The sequence below is a fragment of the Takifugu rubripes genome, chromosome 11 (assembly GCF_901000725.2).
Source record: "Takifugu rubripes chromosome 11, fTakRub1.2, whole genome shotgun sequence".
Lineage (NCBI taxonomy): Eukaryota > Metazoa > Chordata > Actinopteri > Tetraodontiformes > Tetraodontidae > Takifugu > Takifugu rubripes.
Window position 1 is genome coordinate 6000700 of NC_042295.1, and position 16725 is coordinate 6017424.

The 16725-nt window shown below is 40.5% G+C and overlaps 4 protein-coding genes across 8 annotated transcripts; 2 read left to right on the top strand and 2 right to left on the bottom strand.

Annotated features, from left to right (window-relative positions):
* Window positions 1-1258: 1258 nt before the first annotated feature.
* On the bottom strand, window positions 1259-4471 carry folr (folate receptor). 2 transcript variants are annotated; one of them, XM_029843624.1, is made up of 6 exons: window positions 4329-4401; window positions 3873-3938; window positions 2530-2662; window positions 2221-2409; window positions 1822-1957; window positions 1259-1595 (listed from the first exon to the last, which is right to left on the bottom strand). In XM_029843624.1, exons 1-6 carry the CDS (start codon window positions 4361-4363, stop codon window positions 1330-1332), a joined length of 825 nt encoding a protein of 274 aa, XP_029699484.1. In that variant the 5' UTR covers window positions 4364-4401; the 3' UTR covers window positions 1259-1329. The 2 variants fall into 2 exon arrangements, with proteins under 2 accessions (XP_029699484.1, XP_011606604.1); XM_011608302.2 differs by lacking the exon at window positions 3873-3938 and having other exon boundaries at window positions 4329-4471.
* Window positions 4472-4912: 441 nt separating this feature from the next.
* Window positions 4913-8839, top strand: anapc15 (anaphase promoting complex subunit 15). 2 transcript variants are annotated; one of them, XM_011608303.2, is made up of 5 exons: window positions 4913-5770; window positions 5931-6052; window positions 6126-6185; window positions 7995-8135; window positions 8266-8839. In XM_011608303.2, exons 2-5 carry the CDS (start codon window positions 5933-5935, stop codon window positions 8311-8313), a joined length of 369 nt encoding a protein of 122 aa, XP_011606605.1. In that variant the 5' UTR covers window positions 4913-5770; window positions 5931-5932; the 3' UTR covers window positions 8314-8839. The 2 variants fall into 2 exon arrangements, with proteins under 2 accessions (XP_011606605.1, XP_003968364.2); XM_003968315.3 differs by lacking the exon at window positions 4913-5770 and having other exon boundaries at window positions 5804-6052.
* Window positions 8793-10605, bottom strand: tomt (transmembrane O-methyltransferase). 2 transcript variants are annotated; one of them, XM_003968331.3, is made up of 5 exons: window positions 10495-10605; window positions 9707-9969; window positions 9429-9625; window positions 9227-9349; window positions 8793-9107 (listed from the first exon to the last, which is right to left on the bottom strand). In XM_003968331.3, the coding sequence occupies exons 2-5, from the start codon at window positions 9966-9968 to the stop codon at window positions 8910-8912; spliced, it is 780 nt and encodes a 259-aa protein (XP_003968380.1). In that variant the 5' UTR covers window position 9969; window positions 10495-10605; the 3' UTR covers window positions 8793-8909. The 2 variants fall into 2 exon arrangements, with proteins under 2 accessions (XP_003968380.1, XP_029699485.1); XM_029843625.1 differs by lacking the exon at window positions 10495-10605 and having other exon boundaries at window positions 9429-9640; window positions 9707-10463.
* A 1733-nt stretch (window positions 10606-12338) lies between these two features.
* On the top strand, window positions 12339-14746 carry lamtor1 (late endosomal/lysosomal adaptor, MAPK and MTOR activator 1). 2 transcript variants are annotated; one of them, XM_029843626.1, is made up of 5 exons: window positions 12339-12589; window positions 13498-13643; window positions 13754-13831; window positions 13899-14046; window positions 14169-14746. In XM_029843626.1, exons 1-5 carry the CDS (start codon window positions 12548-12550, stop codon window positions 14259-14261), a joined length of 507 nt encoding a protein of 168 aa, XP_029699486.1. In that variant the 5' UTR covers window positions 12339-12547; the 3' UTR covers window positions 14262-14746. The 2 variants fall into 2 exon arrangements, with proteins under 2 accessions (XP_029699486.1, XP_003968363.1); XM_003968314.3 differs by having other exon boundaries at window positions 12343-12589; window positions 13923-14046.
* Window positions 14747-16725: the final 1979 nt, after the last annotated feature.

The following is a 16725-nucleotide window of genomic DNA, read 5'->3' on the forward strand; positions in this document are numbered from 1 at the left end:
ATTTAAATATTACTCATCTCAACCTACTCTATCTCAATCTAGTGCTCCTTTGACAATTCAGAAATGAAATATTGCATCTTCACACCTGAAATATTTTATGGTTACTCCCATTCACAGAGCCATTGACAAAGAAATGGTGCAATGAGGCATGACATTTTGCACTTTGAATTGCAATGACCTCACAAAAGTATGAGTAGTAAAATATTAATAGCCACAGGGATGAACAATACAGCGCTATTTCTGGTTCATACATATCTGTGTTTGTCCATCTTAATGTAGGCCCAACAGTACAGAGATGAATCAAGTGTCCTAAAATTTCTTGTAACCATAAAATGCCACCATTTTTTTTCTAGTGCATTAATATATTTCAGTGTATTAATCTTAAATGTCTGTATTATTTTGAATTTACCACATTCCACAACACGCTGTATTTTCATCAATCTAAAAAAAAGCATGAATTAACAGTGGCAACAAAAGAGGCCAAACTGTTAAGTACGTAACCTATTTATCCTCTTCCCAGTGCAGTGGCCACGATAAAGTTGCTTTAGGCGACTGTGCTGCGCTCAAACTAATCTGTGCTGACGAGTCAGACTGAGGCCTCATTTCTGTTTCACTGCTTCAATTGTGTGAACTACATGAAAACTCAGGAAGATGCATTTTACAGTTCACTTTTGATTGTCTAAATATTAATAAGCAGTGAAAATCCCTTTAGAATGTTGTTTTTAAATTACATAACATAAAACTTAATAATAATACTACACAGTCATATATATGTATGATTCCAGTGTTGTAATAATAATAATAATGATCACTGAAAACGGAATTGTCCTCCAAACTATCAAGTCAACAATATATGATGGCTATCCTACAATTTCTGGGTTTTAATCATTTTCGAGTTTATTTAGTGTAAATATATTTAAAAATTAAAAGATCAATGAGCTGACTCTCATTCAGAGGCTGTTACCATTTTGCACTGTTGCCTCACAGCACGAAGGTTCCATTGTTGGCCAGGCAGTTTATGCGTTCATGTCGTGCATTACACCAAATCCTGAAGCATCATATTTCCACTAAGATGGTGCTTTAATCTGTTTTTTCTTTTTGTCAAACGTTTCAAACGCATGACTCTGCTTGGCTTCACAACCTACTGTATATGCTAATGCAAATCATCTATGAACTGATATGATGAACAGGCAAAACATATTTATACCTATGTTAAATATAAATATCAAATATACATGGGGTGTAAAAGTAGAGCAGTCTGTTACAGGATCTATTTTATTCATACTACTACAGGAAAACAGGATGCTTTTTTACATTTTTGTCAGTACATTATACAACAACTTGTACAAATGCCAAGAAAACTAGCATGATGAAGGCAAAGCTTTGGTCTTGCTGTGCGCTGTTAATATAGTACTCAGCTACCTTCTTGTTTGGGTTCAACCCACTGAACCAGAGCTGCATGCAGCGACCTGATGTTTTTGAGTAGGTGGTATAAAGGTAGGAGTTAGACCAGATTTGTTCACACATATATTTGGGGGTGGGGTAAACCTCTGTCCACTTTCTACACTTCCTGTCAGCAGGACATTTGTTGATGCCTGTGGGATAGCAGAGACATTGTTAAATATTAATGTAATAAGAAAGTTCATGTTAATGAGTGTGAATATGTTCTTGAACAGATATGTCTAAATGCTCTGTGGGGTAAGACAAATCTCATTGGAAGTGCATTGCAGAGATGCATCTAAATGAAAATAAGTGCACACGTGCACTTAGCACATCTTGTACCAGTGGTTCACATGGATATCTGTGTGCTTGAGTACATGCCTGAACTCCAATCCCATCCCGTGTGCCAGTTACTCTTGCAGGTGAATTCATTCTTGCAGTCTTCCCACCACTCATGGCAATCTTCTTTACACAGAGGTACATTAAAGATTCGTTCCTTCCTCCAGCTCTGATCCACCTACACACAGGCAACATATCTACTAGCTTATATAGCTAATCAAACATCTTATAGGATCAGTAGAAAGTGATTTCTTTATAAAATTCTGACCTTTCAATGCCATGGGCTCACAGCAGAGTTACAAAGGCTTATACACATTTAACCCTTTGCAAGGTCTCAATAAAAGTTATGTTTAAAGTATTTGGGGGTTTATTTCTACTGTTTTCATTCTTATGTTACGGGCTCATATTGCATATTATACTTTTTTTTAAGCCATTACACACTTCTTGTATCCAGGGCCCTAGGTGTGGTGAGCACTCATAGAAGCAAGTGTCTTGGATAAAATGTTTCTTGCACTCATCACTCATAGCACCGCAGTGATTCCAGTTGAAGTTATACAGATAAGAGTTATCCTCATGGGCTTCAGTACTTGTGTTGGCTGTGCAACATGCATTGTCCCGCCATGGAGCACACTGCAAGCAGTAAATTATAAGCAATTATGTCACCTTACAATTTTTAACATGACTTTTTCATGAAGCTGTAAACAAATTATTATACCTTTGTTATATGTTGTAGACAACTGCATTCCTTACCTGAAGGTAAAGTTGTCCTTCTGGGCCAGGCACTTTTTTGTGGTGCTTGGCATCCATACACATATTGAGTTTGTCCTCAGAGAAGGAGCTACTGGAGAGGGCTAACAGCAATATCATCATATCCCACATCCTTCTGTAAGAGAACATAAATGGGAAAAAAAATGATTAAATTCTGGGGGTAACGTGTCAGTCTGCAAGAGAACCATGAGAGACGAACAAGACCAAGCATACAGCTGAAGCTACACAAAAGCTGTTTAAGGACAGCAAAGTGAAGGTTCCTGAGTGGCAAAGTCAAAGCCCAGATCTTAGTCCAGTTCAGAATTCATGGTTGAAAAGAGCAGCTCTCGCTGGTTCCCCAAGTAAGCTGACAGAGATTGAGCTGTTGGTGAGCTGTGCAAGGAAGAATAGAAGAAATGTGCAGTGTCAAGGTGTGCCAGTTTGACTGAGACCTATGCACAAAGACCGAGGCTTTGAGTGAGAAATGGTACAGTTCTGTTCCATTCCAGCTGTTTCTTTACACAGAAAATGTGTTTTCAGCGCGGTTTTTTTTTAAAAAGAGGAGATAACGGAACATTTTAACAGAATACCCTATTTCTATTTCCACATAAGTGAGTTGAAATTGGTGGCGTTTTGTGTTTGTATTCATGTATTCAGGTTTTCTACTTTTTACTTTCCCTTTTTAATTATCCAGAAGCAAATACATAATTAAAAAAGTAACACAGACATTTTAAATGCTGGTGTTAGACTAGTTCAGTGAGCTTTACCTTTTATGCCAGAGTTTTTCAATTTCTGAGCTAGTGCCTACTGGCCCTTGGATTAAAGATAGAATATTTTATTTCATTTCATTTTCTAGACCAATTCGTCCCTTTCGGGGTCATGGGGAGGGTGCTCCAGCCTATCCCAGCTGCATATGGCTGAAAGGAGGTCCACCCCTGGATGAGTCGCCAGTTCATCGCAGGGCCCTTGTGAGCAATTATGAGTCCGGTGCCTTGGTCAAGAGCACCTCGGCATTGCTCTGAAGGTGTTCTGGCACCTTCCCCTACTACCAGAACACCCTCCGTGTTTTGGTCTCACCAGGTCTTGAACCGAGAACCCTCCACTTCTTAGCCCAGTCCTCAACAGACTAAGTGACCACCACCCCTACTGACAGAATACAGCAATAATAATTTGACCAAATACACTCTTTAAAATCCTGATGATTTACAGCTACCATGATTTACTCCTTCCTTCTGCCCTTTGACTTTATGCCAGATCATTTAAAATTATATCATGCAATAAAGCAATGACAATGTAAATACAGGTAAAGTTAAATGAAAATATCTATAGAAAACAAAAAGATTTACCTTTCTGACAGTTCTGCAAATATTTCTTTGAGAAATGACTGTACCACTCTCTCAGCACAAGCAACTCTGGGAAGACACAGCACAGCACTACCTAAATGTGACTGTAATGTAATTAAGTGTCTCCTCAGTCCAAGGTTAACCCCTGTAGTGTGTGCGCGCGAGTGTGGGTAGTGTGCGGTGTGATGAATTTATTGTTGCAGGGTAGGCTTTTTTCTATCTTATCTAGAGATATAAATTACTCTGTCTTTTGCTCCCTGTCACAGGACTCAGTTTTTATAATGACTCGGCAATTTAAAACAAGTTGTAACTTTTGGGGTCCAGGGTTCCGGGTTGTGTTTGGTTTTTCCTGCAGGGAACGTGAAGGGGTCAATATTGGCAACAGCTGGCGCTGCAGGCAGGCGCACCTGTCGGCAATTTCCATCAGGCCACTTCTTTAAGGAGGGAGCGCCTGCCTACCTGTCGGAGTGTTTTTGGTGTGTTCCCTTGCTCATTCAAGGTCTCCACGCCGCTTTGCTGGTCTAGAGAACGCGCAGGATTTGACTACCGTGTTTGCTCCGCTCTGGAGCTCTCGGTGTGCCCCGGAAGACCAGACGAGTGCTTCCCTGCAGTCCAGGAGGACTGCCGTTTAGAGTTTATTAAATAAAACCTATTTTTGGACTTTTTAATCACTGCGTTGTTGCCTGCTTTCGGGTCCTGTAAAAACCCAATCCTTAACAGTAACAGTTCTTAGTCGTGTATATGGATGGGTCAAAAAGATCCAAAAACACACCCACAATTATGCTGGGGTCTTCTTAAGTTCCGTTTAATGGGAGTAACTCAACCATGGACTATGGAACGCAGTCTTTCATTCATATACAAGCACACAACACGAAAATTGTCACTAATTAACTTGAGCAAAAGAAAAGGAGTATCAGCATATTCTGCTGTAGGACGTGCGCTGCTGGGAACCGGAGAGTAGCGGGCAGGTAGGTGACATCACAAGACAGCAACGCAGGTCGCCCAAAGGCCCATCCCATACACTGCGACTGTCACAAAGTGTATACTTTTATTATGCTACATAAAACAGTCACAAGAAATGTTTGGTCACGTGACATTTTACTGCACAGTGCTTGAACTAAATTCTTGACATATCTATTTAGCCGTCTAAAACACACCCTGTGTTTTTCCTCGTTTCATTTAATGGGAGTAGCTCAACCACCAGAGGAAGGTGGGATGACACGACTCAGATTTGGACACACAGGATTAAATAACGCACATATAAAATAGGGAAATACAAGGGGTGGGTGTGGTCGGGAAGAATCAGTGGAGCATGTCTTAGCACACTCTAGAGTACAGTTGAGTACAGCAGAGATATTCTGCGGAGCAGGTCAGAGATTGAGGGCGTTAAATTTGTGAAGTTTATGACTAAGTTGATAAAGAGAATATAGGGTTTGTGGGTCTTTGTCTTTCAGAATATAGGGTTTGTGGGTCTTTTTTAACGAGTACATTGTTCAGATGTGTATTCATCCAGGGTGGCTATTCTAACCAGTCGGTAGCGGTAATGCACTCGAACATTTGCCAACCGCCATTAAACAGGAAGGAAGAAGAAGACGTGCTCCGACTGCGTTACTGTCTGCCATACTGCGCAGCTCAGAAAGAGACGCATGTCACTTAACGATCCATTCCCATACGCTTCCACTGTTGCGTAATATAGTTAATGGGTGTTTTGATTAATTAGGATAGTTAAATCTCTTAACAACTGTCCGGATGACATAAACATTAAAACTCGGAGACGCGGAACCTTTGTGTACGGAATTTCTCCCGGAAGTTCTCCGTACAATTTCCAGATGAACACAAGATAGTTCCGGTAGTTTTAATTAGAAATCAACGAGAACTTGGATATCTGACATATTTTTCAGGTACAACATCTTGTGATACAATTGAATGTTGTATGTATGTATGTATGTATATATATATACACACACACACTTCAAAATATATATATTCCCCCTCCCCCGCCGACCCTTTTACCCGTCAGAGTTGGCATAAGACTGATTCTGTTGTCCCCTCGTCATGCAGTCATGTCCACACTTTTTCCCTCTCTCTTTCCTCGGATAACGGAGTCCCTGTGGTTCAACTTGGATCGACCCTGCGTGGATGAGACTGAACTGCATCAGCAGGAACAACAACACCAATCCTGGGTAAGCAGCTCTTCGAAATAAAGTCCTGTCCGGTTTCATGTGCCCAACTAACATTGTGCTTTCTGAACCCCAGCTTCAGAGCATTGCAGAGAAAGACAACAACCTCATACCAATCGGGAAGGCCATTTTTGAGGTAATCAATTTCACCTGCTGGTGTAAAGAAATGGGATAGCCAGTAAGGTAGGAAAGAAAATCAATTATGTTATAAGCATATATACAGCATATATTATAAGCATATATATAATATATACGTAATATAATATATACATATTATAAGCATTATAAGCATATATACATAAATATAGAATAAAATAGAAATAAAATTACAACATAAACATTACACAATTATTGTTATTGGCTGGGTTTGGATGAATTATAGAGTCTGATGGCGGATGGCAGGAATGACTTCCTGTACCGTTCCTTAGAGCAGCGAGGCTGCAGGAGTCTGCTGCTGAAGCTGCTTCTCAGTTTGTCCACTGTGTTATGGAGGGGGTGGGAGGGATTGTCCATGATTGTCCGCAATTTCAACACCATCCTGTCCCTCACCACCTCGTCTAAGTTTGCAAGTCTACAGCCAACAACAGACCCTGCCTTTTTAATGAGTTTGTTAAGTCTGTTGGCATCCTTTGCTGTAATGCCTGCTCCCCAGCACACTACAGCAAAGAAGATGGTGCTAGCCATGACACACTGGTAGAACATGTGGAGCATCCTGCTGCAAACACTGAAGGACCTGAGTCTCCTGAGGAAATAGAGTCTGCTCATGGCCTTCTTGTAGACAGCATCGGTGTTTATGGACCACTCCAGTTTATTGTCCAGCTGAACACCCAGGAACCTGTAAGATGTGACTATTTCCACTTCTTTCCCACTAATGCAGACTGGGGAGGGAGGGGACTTGCTTTTACTGAAATCCACCACCATCTCCTTCGTCTTGGTCACATTGAGCTGCAGAAGGTTCTCCCTGCTCCAGCTAACAAAACTCTCCACAAGGTCCCTGTATTCATCCTCTTGTCCATTCTCCACACAACCGACTATGACTGTGTCATCCGAGTACTTCTGGAGATGACATGTCTCAGAGTGGTACTGGAAGTCAGCTGTGTAGGTGGTGAACAGAAAGGGGGGGAGAGCACAGTTCCTTGGGCAAGTATAGTATAGCAAGTATATCACTGCATCATCAACCCCCACCTTGGGCTGATAGGCAAACTGCAGAGGGTCTTGAAAGGGGCTCACCAGGGGTCTGAGGTGTGACAGCACCAGCCGCTCCATGACCTTCATAATGTGGGAGGTCAGTGCTCTTGGCCTGTAGTCACTCAGTGCCACAAATTATACTTAGCCTCATTCAGAGTTAACAATTCACAGAAATTGGATCAGCCTGTGATCCCAATTTTTTTCCTTTTCCCTTTGACCATGATCATGTCCCTGTTCCGAATGGGATAATGATTTGATTTCCACATTGTTGGTCATAAATAGGTATGAATTATTGTCTGGGCCTTTGAATCCTTCCAAATTTACCAGTGTAGCCTAGCACCATCTGATAAATAAAACAGCCTTCACAACATAGTAGTAAATCTTCCTTCTGTATGTTTCCCATCAGCCCTTATATTATGTAGGTTTCCTATTTAAATGGTCACTTTATGGCTGTTTTCAAAATGAGGTGTTCTTTTCTGGATATTTGCTTAGCTCTGTGAACCTTCACTAACAGTGCTTGTATTACAGGTAAAATAATGTCTCATTCCTTTCATAGTCCACTGTTCCCACGTCTTATCTCATGTCTCTGCCCAATCACACCCAGTCTCTCGAACTATGCTGTTGTGAACTCACCTTTACTGTAGATGACCTGCTGGGGGGCACTATTTATAGAATGCTGCATTTGTGATGGCCTTTTCAAAATTAGAAAGCCTGTGTGTTGCCTCAGTTCACTTTATGTTTCCTAACTGGCTTCTAGCCAGGATATGAAGAAGAGGAAGAGGAAGATGATGAGGATGAAGAGGACAGTGAGGAAGACTCAGAAGATGAAGAAGACATGCAGGACATGGATGAGATGAATGATTACAATGAGTCGCCTGATGATGGGGAGATTAATGAGGTGCTTTATTGTAGAATCTGCATGCAAAAATCTCATCTGTGCCATGACAGCAAATCAAAACTATTGAAATTATAAAAAATTAAATCTTAAATTCCTCTTTACATAAACAGTTTGTGTTTGTCTCTGACAGGTGGACATGGAGGGTCCTGATCAAGATCAAGATCAATGGATGATTTAAGAGAAAAATAAAGTGTTAGTTTGCGTTAGGTTGTCGTACACTGACTCTGGACTCTGGAGAGTTGAGTGAATGAGACCTGAAAGGCTTCTTATCTTTCACGCATCACATAAAACATTGGTCAGCTTGTATTTTAAACCCCTTTTAGGTGTCTTGACTGGTTTCTGGTAGTACTGATGTGTGGCTATGTCACAAACACATGATCCTTCTGTTTTATAGGCCCTCCCATGGTGAGAGCTGTAGCTATCTTCCTCGTAAGGACTTGTGTGAACTCTGGCTTCATTTTCTGACACCACAGTTGTGAAACTACTGACTTTGCACAAACAATTTGTTTCCTATAAAGGAAACGGAAAAAATAATGACATTTTATAGCAGCATTTGTGCCGCTTATCTTTCTTAAATTAAACTATCCTGTTAGCTGTAAAAGCATAGATTTGTCGCATGTTTTTTTAAAACCATCTTCAGTTGACTCTCATCTTTGCCTGAAAGTGTTGTTTTATTAAACAATTTTGATTAAAACTGAAAGAATTCAGTTTCAGTATACTTTATTACTTATTTGATTCATTTTATGATTCTTTGAATTTCCCAGGCAGCGTAAATCAGTTGTGTCCCTTGTACACCAGCTCAGCCATCCCATCCCTGATGCCTTTACTGTACTCCAAGGTTGCTCTATGGACCTTCCAGTCGTACAAACCGCTTTTTCGAACATGTCTGAGAAACCTAGGAGCTCCAGGGAACAACACGTTGTCAGCCACGATCATGGATCCTTTACACAGCATACCAGAACCCTCCAGCATCTATAAAAGAGCATGGACAATGAGCCCAGATATATTTTTTCAACTATAAATTAGGCTTCTGAGCAAGGTGAGGGTTTTATTCAGAATGTAACATAAACTTTTTTTAAAACTATTGTCACCTGCAAATCGGGGGCATAACATTTCTTCCAGTGGTCCATAAAGACAAAATCCAGCCTTTCCAAACCATATTCTGAGTGCAGTTTAGGGATAACTTCATCTGATGGATTCACAATAAGCTCTACCTGCAGAACAAATATAATGCTGTCAGATGTAACTGAAGCTCAACAGCATGTGAGTACACTGCTCTTCCTGCCTTCTTACAGTGTTGTCATCAAATCCTGCCAGGCGGATGATTTTTTCAGCAATGGCAGCATTATTCTGGTCCATTTCAATGCTGTAGAGTCTGGCACCCAGCGGCAGAGCCCGCGCAATCCTCACTGTGCTGTACCCACAATGGGCACCCAGCTCCAGCACAGTCAGGGGGCTGTGTTCTAGCAATAGCCGGTCCAGGATCTTCCCTGCACACAGCAATCCTGCACCTATAATAGTTATTTCCACATGCAAATGACAAACTGTTGTAAAACAACAGATCTTCTCACCTTTTTTGGGCCCTATATTACTGATGAACTCAATCTTGCTGCACCAGATATCAAAGGCATCCAGAATGCTGTCAGGATCACCGGGGATAGCGTGCGTGAGAACATACTGGTAGGCGCGTTGCTCTCGACTCAGACCACTCACCAAGTCCTTCCATATTCTGACCAGGACCGCCCGATAGAACAACATAAAGAAGAAGCGGTACTTGATAAGTAGCGTCAGCAGCAGGGGAAGGAAAGCCAGGGCAACAGCAGGAGATACCATCCTAATGTGGAAAATCAAAAATGTATACTTCAATGCACTCACAAATATAGAATTACTGATAATGTGTAAGAAGTGATGACGTTCAATGTTTAGGTAAGCATTTACCTCAAAAGGGAAAAAGTAAAAACATGAAAATAATAATCAGTTGTCATCATTTCCATTGCTCTTTAGTGACCACATGTATTTGTTCAACTGATCTGCCACATTCATATAATGCATCGAAACTATATACGAAAAAGTACATTTGCCGAGTCCAAATACCACTGAAACAATGACGATCATTTGAGTAACTGACAAACATTAAACACACAGGTATGTTGGAACAACAGTATATTTACTCATTACTGGCAGATGGGCCTGAGGGCTGAAAATATTTTTCTATTTGCAGCAAGAAAGAAACTTCACAAGCATAAAATTTGTAGCAACAAACTTGCTACAGACTTTATAGATTCTCTTCTAATATCGCTATTGATGGGAAATGCTAACATAAAATTACACAAAGATATTGATGCAAAAATGAGCTTACCTGTTTTTTTAAAAAACAACAACACACACACAATGGGTTGAGAAGCAATGGAAGCTGCACAACAGCCGAGCTGAATGTGTGTCTCTCTGTGTATATATGTGGACAATGTGTGTAACAGAATCAAGGTGATGAATAATTTATTCATTCAAGGTGATGAATAATTTATTCATCACATGCACAGCAACTATTGTCCTGAAATTATTTTCATGGGGATAACTAAAAAATAGAGTTGAGGTTTTTGTCATTGCTTGCTGTGGGGTGTAAAGTAATATATTAAAAGATTTCATAGAAACAATAATTGCATAGAAAGACCAAGGTAGTTTTCTCTGTCAACTGGACTGGGTTTCTTCTCTTGAAGACGTTTCGCCTTCTATCCAGAAGGCTTCTTCAGTTCTGAAATCGCTGGGGAGAGAGCTTGAAAATATATAGCCCCTGTGGACCATTTGCATGCTAATGATCTGGGTGGTCACCTGAGAGTCGTTAGCAGGGTCGTTGGTCGGGTCGTTCACCTAGTTTCTGTTGAGATGTCTCCCCTTTGTCTGCTGGGTCACATGGTGATGAGTCACTGGGTCTCTTGGAATGGTGTGAATATTTGTTTTGCTGTTGGAAGGAGTGGAGGACTGCATTGTATGTGGGTGATAGGAAGTGCCTCAGGCCACCACCTCTGTTTAAGGATGGTTTCTCCAATTTAACATGGATAGCTTCCTTGACCCCCCTTTCGAACCAGCGGTCTTCTCTGGCCAGTATCCCTACTTGGCTGTCCTCGAAGGAGTGCCCACTCTCCTTTAAGTGTAAGTGGACTGCTGAATCCTGACCCGAAGAGGTGGCACGTCTGTGTTGTGCCATTCTTCTGTGTAGAGGTTGTTTGGTTTCCCCAATGTACAGTTCCTTGCATTTCTCCTGGCACTGTACAGCATAAACAACATTACTTTGTTTGGGTCTTGGTGTCTTGTCCTTTGGGTGTACTAACCTCTGTCTGAGAGTGTTGCTGGGTTTGAAATGAACCGGTATGTCGTGTTTCTGGAGGATCCTCCTAAACTTCTCCGAGACTCCAGACAGGTAGGGGATGGAAACGCTGCGGCGTTTGTTTCTCTCCTCCTCTCCTTTGCTGAGGTCTCGCTTTCTTGAGGTTTTGGTGAAGGCCCAGAAAACCTACACATACTGATCGCTTCAATGCTCTTATGTAATCTTTTTTGACATGTAGTGGAGTCAACTGGACTGTTGGGGAGAGAATTCCCCAGTTCTAATTTACTCCTCTTTTCTGAGATTCTTGTGATTGACATTGTATGAGACTTAGAAAAACAATAAATATCAGAACAAGAGATTATACATTATACATACATTACATAAAATTATACAATACATTAAAATTATTCAAACAAAGGAAACTTTACAGAAAGCAGCATTACTTTTTTTCTGCAAAACACTCATTCAAAATAAAATCCCACCGATGACCTTTCAAAATCTCTTCATATATGTGTAATGAAGTGGTGGCTTGCAAACAAAATATGTTTTCATTCTGTATGGATGATCCACAAAACTGCTCATTTGATTTGATTTGACTGATTTGACTGGCAAACCACCTTTACCGAAGTTTCATTTCTAGCCGAAACACACAGGTGAAAATGTAGTTCCGAAATGACCAGAAGGTGTCGCAATGTGGACACATTCGTACGCCTTTGAGGCACCTTTATTCTGTGACGTTAGTGTGTACACTCTTGTAACAGATAGTTGATAATCGTCTAACAGACGGTCTCTGCATGGACATGAGAGAATATCTCTCTTTGTGTGAATCTGTCAGTCTGTTAGATGAGGAAACTTCTCCCGTCACGTGCCCCCCCTCACACAGTCGCTTCCTGTCACAGCGGAAGTGTGAAGCGCTAGCTTGCTGTCATGTGATCGATCATTGTTGACACTTGTTTCCATTTTTCCGAAGCTCAGTTCGAGACAGTGGCGATACATTTAATGCTTATTGAAAGAAAAGAACCGTGGCTATATTCTGACCGACAAAAGGGAGATCGGGGTTGTGTAGTTTCACCCCTCCGACGGCGTCATGGGTTGCTGTTACAGCAGCGACAACGAGACCACAGAGCAGGTAGTTAGCGGCTAAAGGCTAACGGTTCCTAAGGTTCAAGCTGTTTTTGACTTGTGTAAAATAATTAGGGGTTGTTGATTCATCTTTATCCGTCTTACACGCAGTGCGCATGTGTGGATAAGTCACTAATTAATTTGAATAGAGCAGAGAAAAGGGCACCTTTAGCTACCACAATAGGCCCGATCCAGGAGTTTTCGAGACAACAAAATTAAGTAATTTAATCATTTTTTGTATATTTCAGACTCCAAAAAAGATTACAAATACATGTATATTCAATGTAATGTCATTAGCTACTTAAAATGTTCATCAGTGCGACTGATTATTGATCTATATAGATTTAAGATGGTGTCACATGATTAATCGTCCAGTTACCTAGTTTTAAGATATAATTGCTCAGTTAGTTAGTTTGAAGTAATATGTCGGGTATACATATATTTTACATACATACATCTACAGTGTAATAGATTTGGTGGAGTTGTTGCAATTTTTTTATTTCTAAGATCAAATAAATCATTTGCTCAGTTGGTTGTAGAAATACATGTTAATTGTGTTAGATAAGAAAAACTAAATGTAATTGACCATAAGAATCCGTTCATGTATTAAAAGGTTAGTACCTAAATACATGATGAGGTTTGTGTTTTTCCAGCTGTTTGTGTGACTGAAACCCTGATTAATTCTATTGCAATTAAGGCTGTTAAATATGTATTTTTAAATTTGATGAGTCAGATTAGCAATAGGTGAATTATGAACTTTAAAGGTGTTTCTTATGAATTCTTGTATGTAGTCATTGTCCTAGGCATGAAACTAATTTTCCATTACAAAAGACATTCAGTCAGGCGTTCATCAGAACTTAAAGTTCTGACTATGAGATGCTTAGTTTTGAGCTGGTGTGTTCTCATCTGTTCCAGGGTTCTGATGAACGTAAGCCACTGCTTCCCCATCCCAACCCCATCAGCAAACCCCCAAGTGGGGCTGACTGGATAAACACAAGTGTCCCGTCAGCACGGACTGATGAACAGGCACTCCTCACATCCATTCTTACTAAGACTGCCCAGTAAGGCACCTCTTCACACGTCCATAGATGTGGCCAGCTCAGCATGGACCTCCCGCTGTACAAGGCTTTTGGGCTTTTACTAAACTGATTATTTTTTTCTTCTCAATCAGAATTATTATTGATGTGTCAGCAGCTGACTCAGTCATGATGGAGCAGCATGAATATATGGACAAAGCTCGGCAGTACAGGTATATGTGGCCAACATTGCATAGCATTTGTTGTGGAAGCTTTTTAATTCTTAAAATTGCATATTAGGAAGCACTGTGGTTTTAATTTCAGTACAAAGTTGGCTGTACTGAGCAACAGTCTTCCCCATAAGAAGGCCATGACTCTTCCATCCCTCACCACCCAGCCCCATCAAGTGCTTGCTAGTGACCTGGTGCCATATTCAGATATTCAGCAGGTACGCATTGGCATTGTTGGCTATATTTAGGTCAAGTCTGTTTCGTTATTTGTGTGGTGGGGATGTCTTTAAATAGTGAGTGTTCTACAAATCTTATACATTTTTACTCGTTATCTTCACAGGTGTCCAAGATAGCTGCTTATGCTTACAGTGCAATTTCTCAAATTAAAGTGGATGCGAAGGAAGAACTGGTGGTCCAGTTCGCCATTCCCTGATTCCTCTCCTGGGAGCTTCATTTCTACTCCCATCTTGCTCCCTCTGCATCACTACTGCGATTTCTTCCTCCAGCTAACCTTTGATCAAACTATCATGGTCCTCATGTTCTAACTAGCACTAAGGGCTTCAAAGATAAACATGTTGCAGGATCGCAGTCTTTTGTTGTTGATGTACTGATTTATGGGACTTTGATAAAAAAGTTAAGAATGAATGTTTGTTTTTTGTTTGAATCACAGACTGTTAAATTCAGCTGTAGAAAATTCAAGCTTTCTTTCTTCTCAAGCTTGTTTTTCTTTCCTAGTTTTCAGATCTAACACAGTAGCTTAACTTTAACTCAAAGTCTTGGTGTCCAAAAGACGGTTGTAAAGTATTTTTCTACACATCTTGTACAGAAGCTTTTTGATGTTTGGAGGTGTACACAGTATGGTAGGTACCACTGAATGGATAAACCTTGCAACATGGCATAAAGATTTCCTTTCCCTAATTTGTTTGTTCTGTTGTCTTTGCCATCTTTTCGGAGTCAGACATTTGTCATCCTGGCCAGAAATCAAAGCATCCTATAATAATGAGATTGGGCTGTGAAAGATCTGGAGCTATCCTGGATTTTTTGTCTTGGCTAATTATTGTGCTTCGATCTAATTGCTCTTTTACTTTGAAGTTAAACGAAAATTTAAATATGAATAAATAACAAATATAAGCAGTTCTGACTGTTGGAGTTGGTAAAATAAAAAGGTTTTTCAATTGTACACAGATTTCTGAATAATTCAAACTCTTAAAGTCTGCCTCTCAGTTTTGAACAAATAGACTCACTATGTTCTTTTAAAGTAAATCACTCAAATTACTAATGTCATAAACTTGACTTTTTTTTCTATATTTGAAGTTTAAAAAACTTTATTCCATAAATTCCAGATTAAACTCATAAAATATGCATGTCACTCTTCTGCTAGATTTGTCTATAAAATGTTTTTTTTCTCATTTTGAGAGAAAACTGATCACTACTATCACTACATGGTGGAAACCTGTCAACATGGAAGCATTTTTTACAATGTACTTTTACAGCAAATTCCTTCATGTTGTACCCATCTTGGAGCACTTAGGACTGTAGTAGTTAGTCTAGAATGGACTAGCCTGGGAGTTAGAGGCTTTGAGACCTGGTTTCAAAACCATACTTGAAAACTGGGCTGGTAGCAGGAGAGGAGTTAGGAGATTTTAAAGCACTGCTAAGGTACTGTTCAGCAAGGCACCAAACCTTTAAATGCTCAGAGGCCCTGACTATTACCTTTCTATCCTGGAAAAGGCAACTCTGACTGGTGAGTAACTACCTGTACGACTACCAAGTGAGTTGAGAAGGTGGTCAGGACACAAATTCTTTCAAATCTCTCAGCAGGACTTGACCCCCACCCGCTTAAACAGCCAACAGATCTACGGAGGACGGCATGTCAACAGCTGTCCAATCTGCTCTGGAGCAGCTTGGCATTCAGTGCCATCATTCCCGTCAGACTGGTGACAAGACTGCCTGACCTGGGCCTATCTCACTCCACCTGTCTCTGGATCAGAGAACATCTTTCTGACCACTCCCAAAGGGTCACGTTTGGACCCCACATCTCCTCGCCTCAGCAGCGACTTCTTCTTGGGCTGTGTGCTGAGTCCTTAACTGGTTACCTACCACTGGGCCACACTCTGAGGCTGAGTCTCACACTACAAAGTCGAGGGCGGAGATGAGCACCTGGCCTGGAGACAATTAAATAAAGGGTTGGCATCAGTTATATCAGTATTCGTGTCATAGATGAAGATTCACAACAAAGATGGTACGCATTGGCATTGTTGGCCAACTGGTAGAATTGTCCTGAATGAAAGATTAATAAATGGCAATCTACTCAAGTACTCTTTCTCACTTAGAATCACTCACACGTAGTGTAAACATTTCAAATAATTGTATTTTCCTTACAGAAGATTTCAGTCCCAGACAGCTCCCAATCTAATAACATTAACCAACTGGTTATATTTTTGCATTCCACATCAGCCCCTGCTACTCCCTCTGGAATCCTTTCCCGTTAAACTTGAGCACTGTTGTGAATTTCATTTCCAATAAAAGTCAACATGAATAGAATTAAGACCAGGTCCAGGTCAAAAAACACTAAATATCTCAGATCTGTGAACAACAAACAGTAAAGGTAGTTCATAAATGAGAGTGATTGGAACTGTTGTCTGCATTCAAGGAAAGCCCCATCTTGGACTATGTCATTAATGGGATGATTAATGACAGCCTGTCAGCCTGTCAGATCATTCTTTGATCACTTTTACATTTATGACTAAGGATTCTTCTATATTCAGAACACAATCTTACCATAGCAGATGTCTTTCAGATAATGCTTTAGCTAAGTTTAAGGAAGCGATCCCTGTGCTAATCCCAGGACCACTATGTGTTTCTCCAGGAATCAATCATTATAATATTTGCCTTGC

Excerpts from the sequence above, each read along its gene's own strand:
- folr (XM_029843624.1), bottom strand. The coding sequence starts at position 4,363 with ATGAGCAAGGGAACACACCAAAAACACTCCGACAG. Across the intron at positions 3,939-4,328 it reads CACCAAAAACACTCCGACAG|AGTTGCTTGTGCTGAGAGAG; the intron begins GTAGGCAGGCGC and ends GTGTCTTCCCAG. Across the intron at positions 1,596-1,821 it reads GGGATGGGATTGGAGTTCAG|GCATCAACAAATGTCCTGCT; the intron begins GCATGTACTCAA and ends GCTATCCCACAG.
- anapc15 (XM_003968315.3), top strand. The coding sequence starts at position 5,807 with ATGTATGTATGTATATATATATACACACACACACTTCAAAATATATAT. Across the intron at positions 6,186-7,994 it reads TCGGGAAGGCCATTTTTGAG|CCAGGATATGAAGAAGAGGA; the intron begins GTAATCAATTTC and ends ACTGGCTTCTAG. Across the intron at positions 8,136-8,265 it reads ATGATGGGGAGATTAATGAG|GTGGACATGGAGGGTCCTGA; the intron begins GTGCTTTATTGT and ends TGTCTCTGACAG.
- tomt (XM_029843625.1), bottom strand. The coding sequence starts at position 9,968 with ATGGTATCTCCTGCTGTTGCCCTGGCTTTCCTTCCCCTGCTGCTGACG. Across the intron at positions 9,641-9,706 it reads TAATATAGGGCCCAAAAAAG|GATTGCTGTGTGCAGGGAAG; the intron begins GTGAGAAGATCT and ends TTATAGGTGCAG. Across the intron at positions 9,108-9,226 it reads GTTATGCCCCCGATTTGCAG|ATGCTGGAGGGTTCTGGTAT; the intron begins GTGACAATAGTT and ends GCTCTTTTATAG.
- lamtor1 (XM_029843626.1), top strand. The coding sequence starts at position 12,548 with ATGGGTTGCTGTTACAGCAGCGACAACGAGACCACAGAGCAG. Across the intron at positions 13,832-13,898 it reads GACAAAGCTCGGCAGTACAG|GAAGCACTGTGGTTTTAATT; the intron begins GTATATGTGGCC and ends ATTGCATATTAG. Across the intron at positions 14,047-14,168 it reads CATATTCAGATATTCAGCAG|GTGTCCAAGATAGCTGCTTA; the intron begins GTACGCATTGGC and ends TTATCTTCACAG.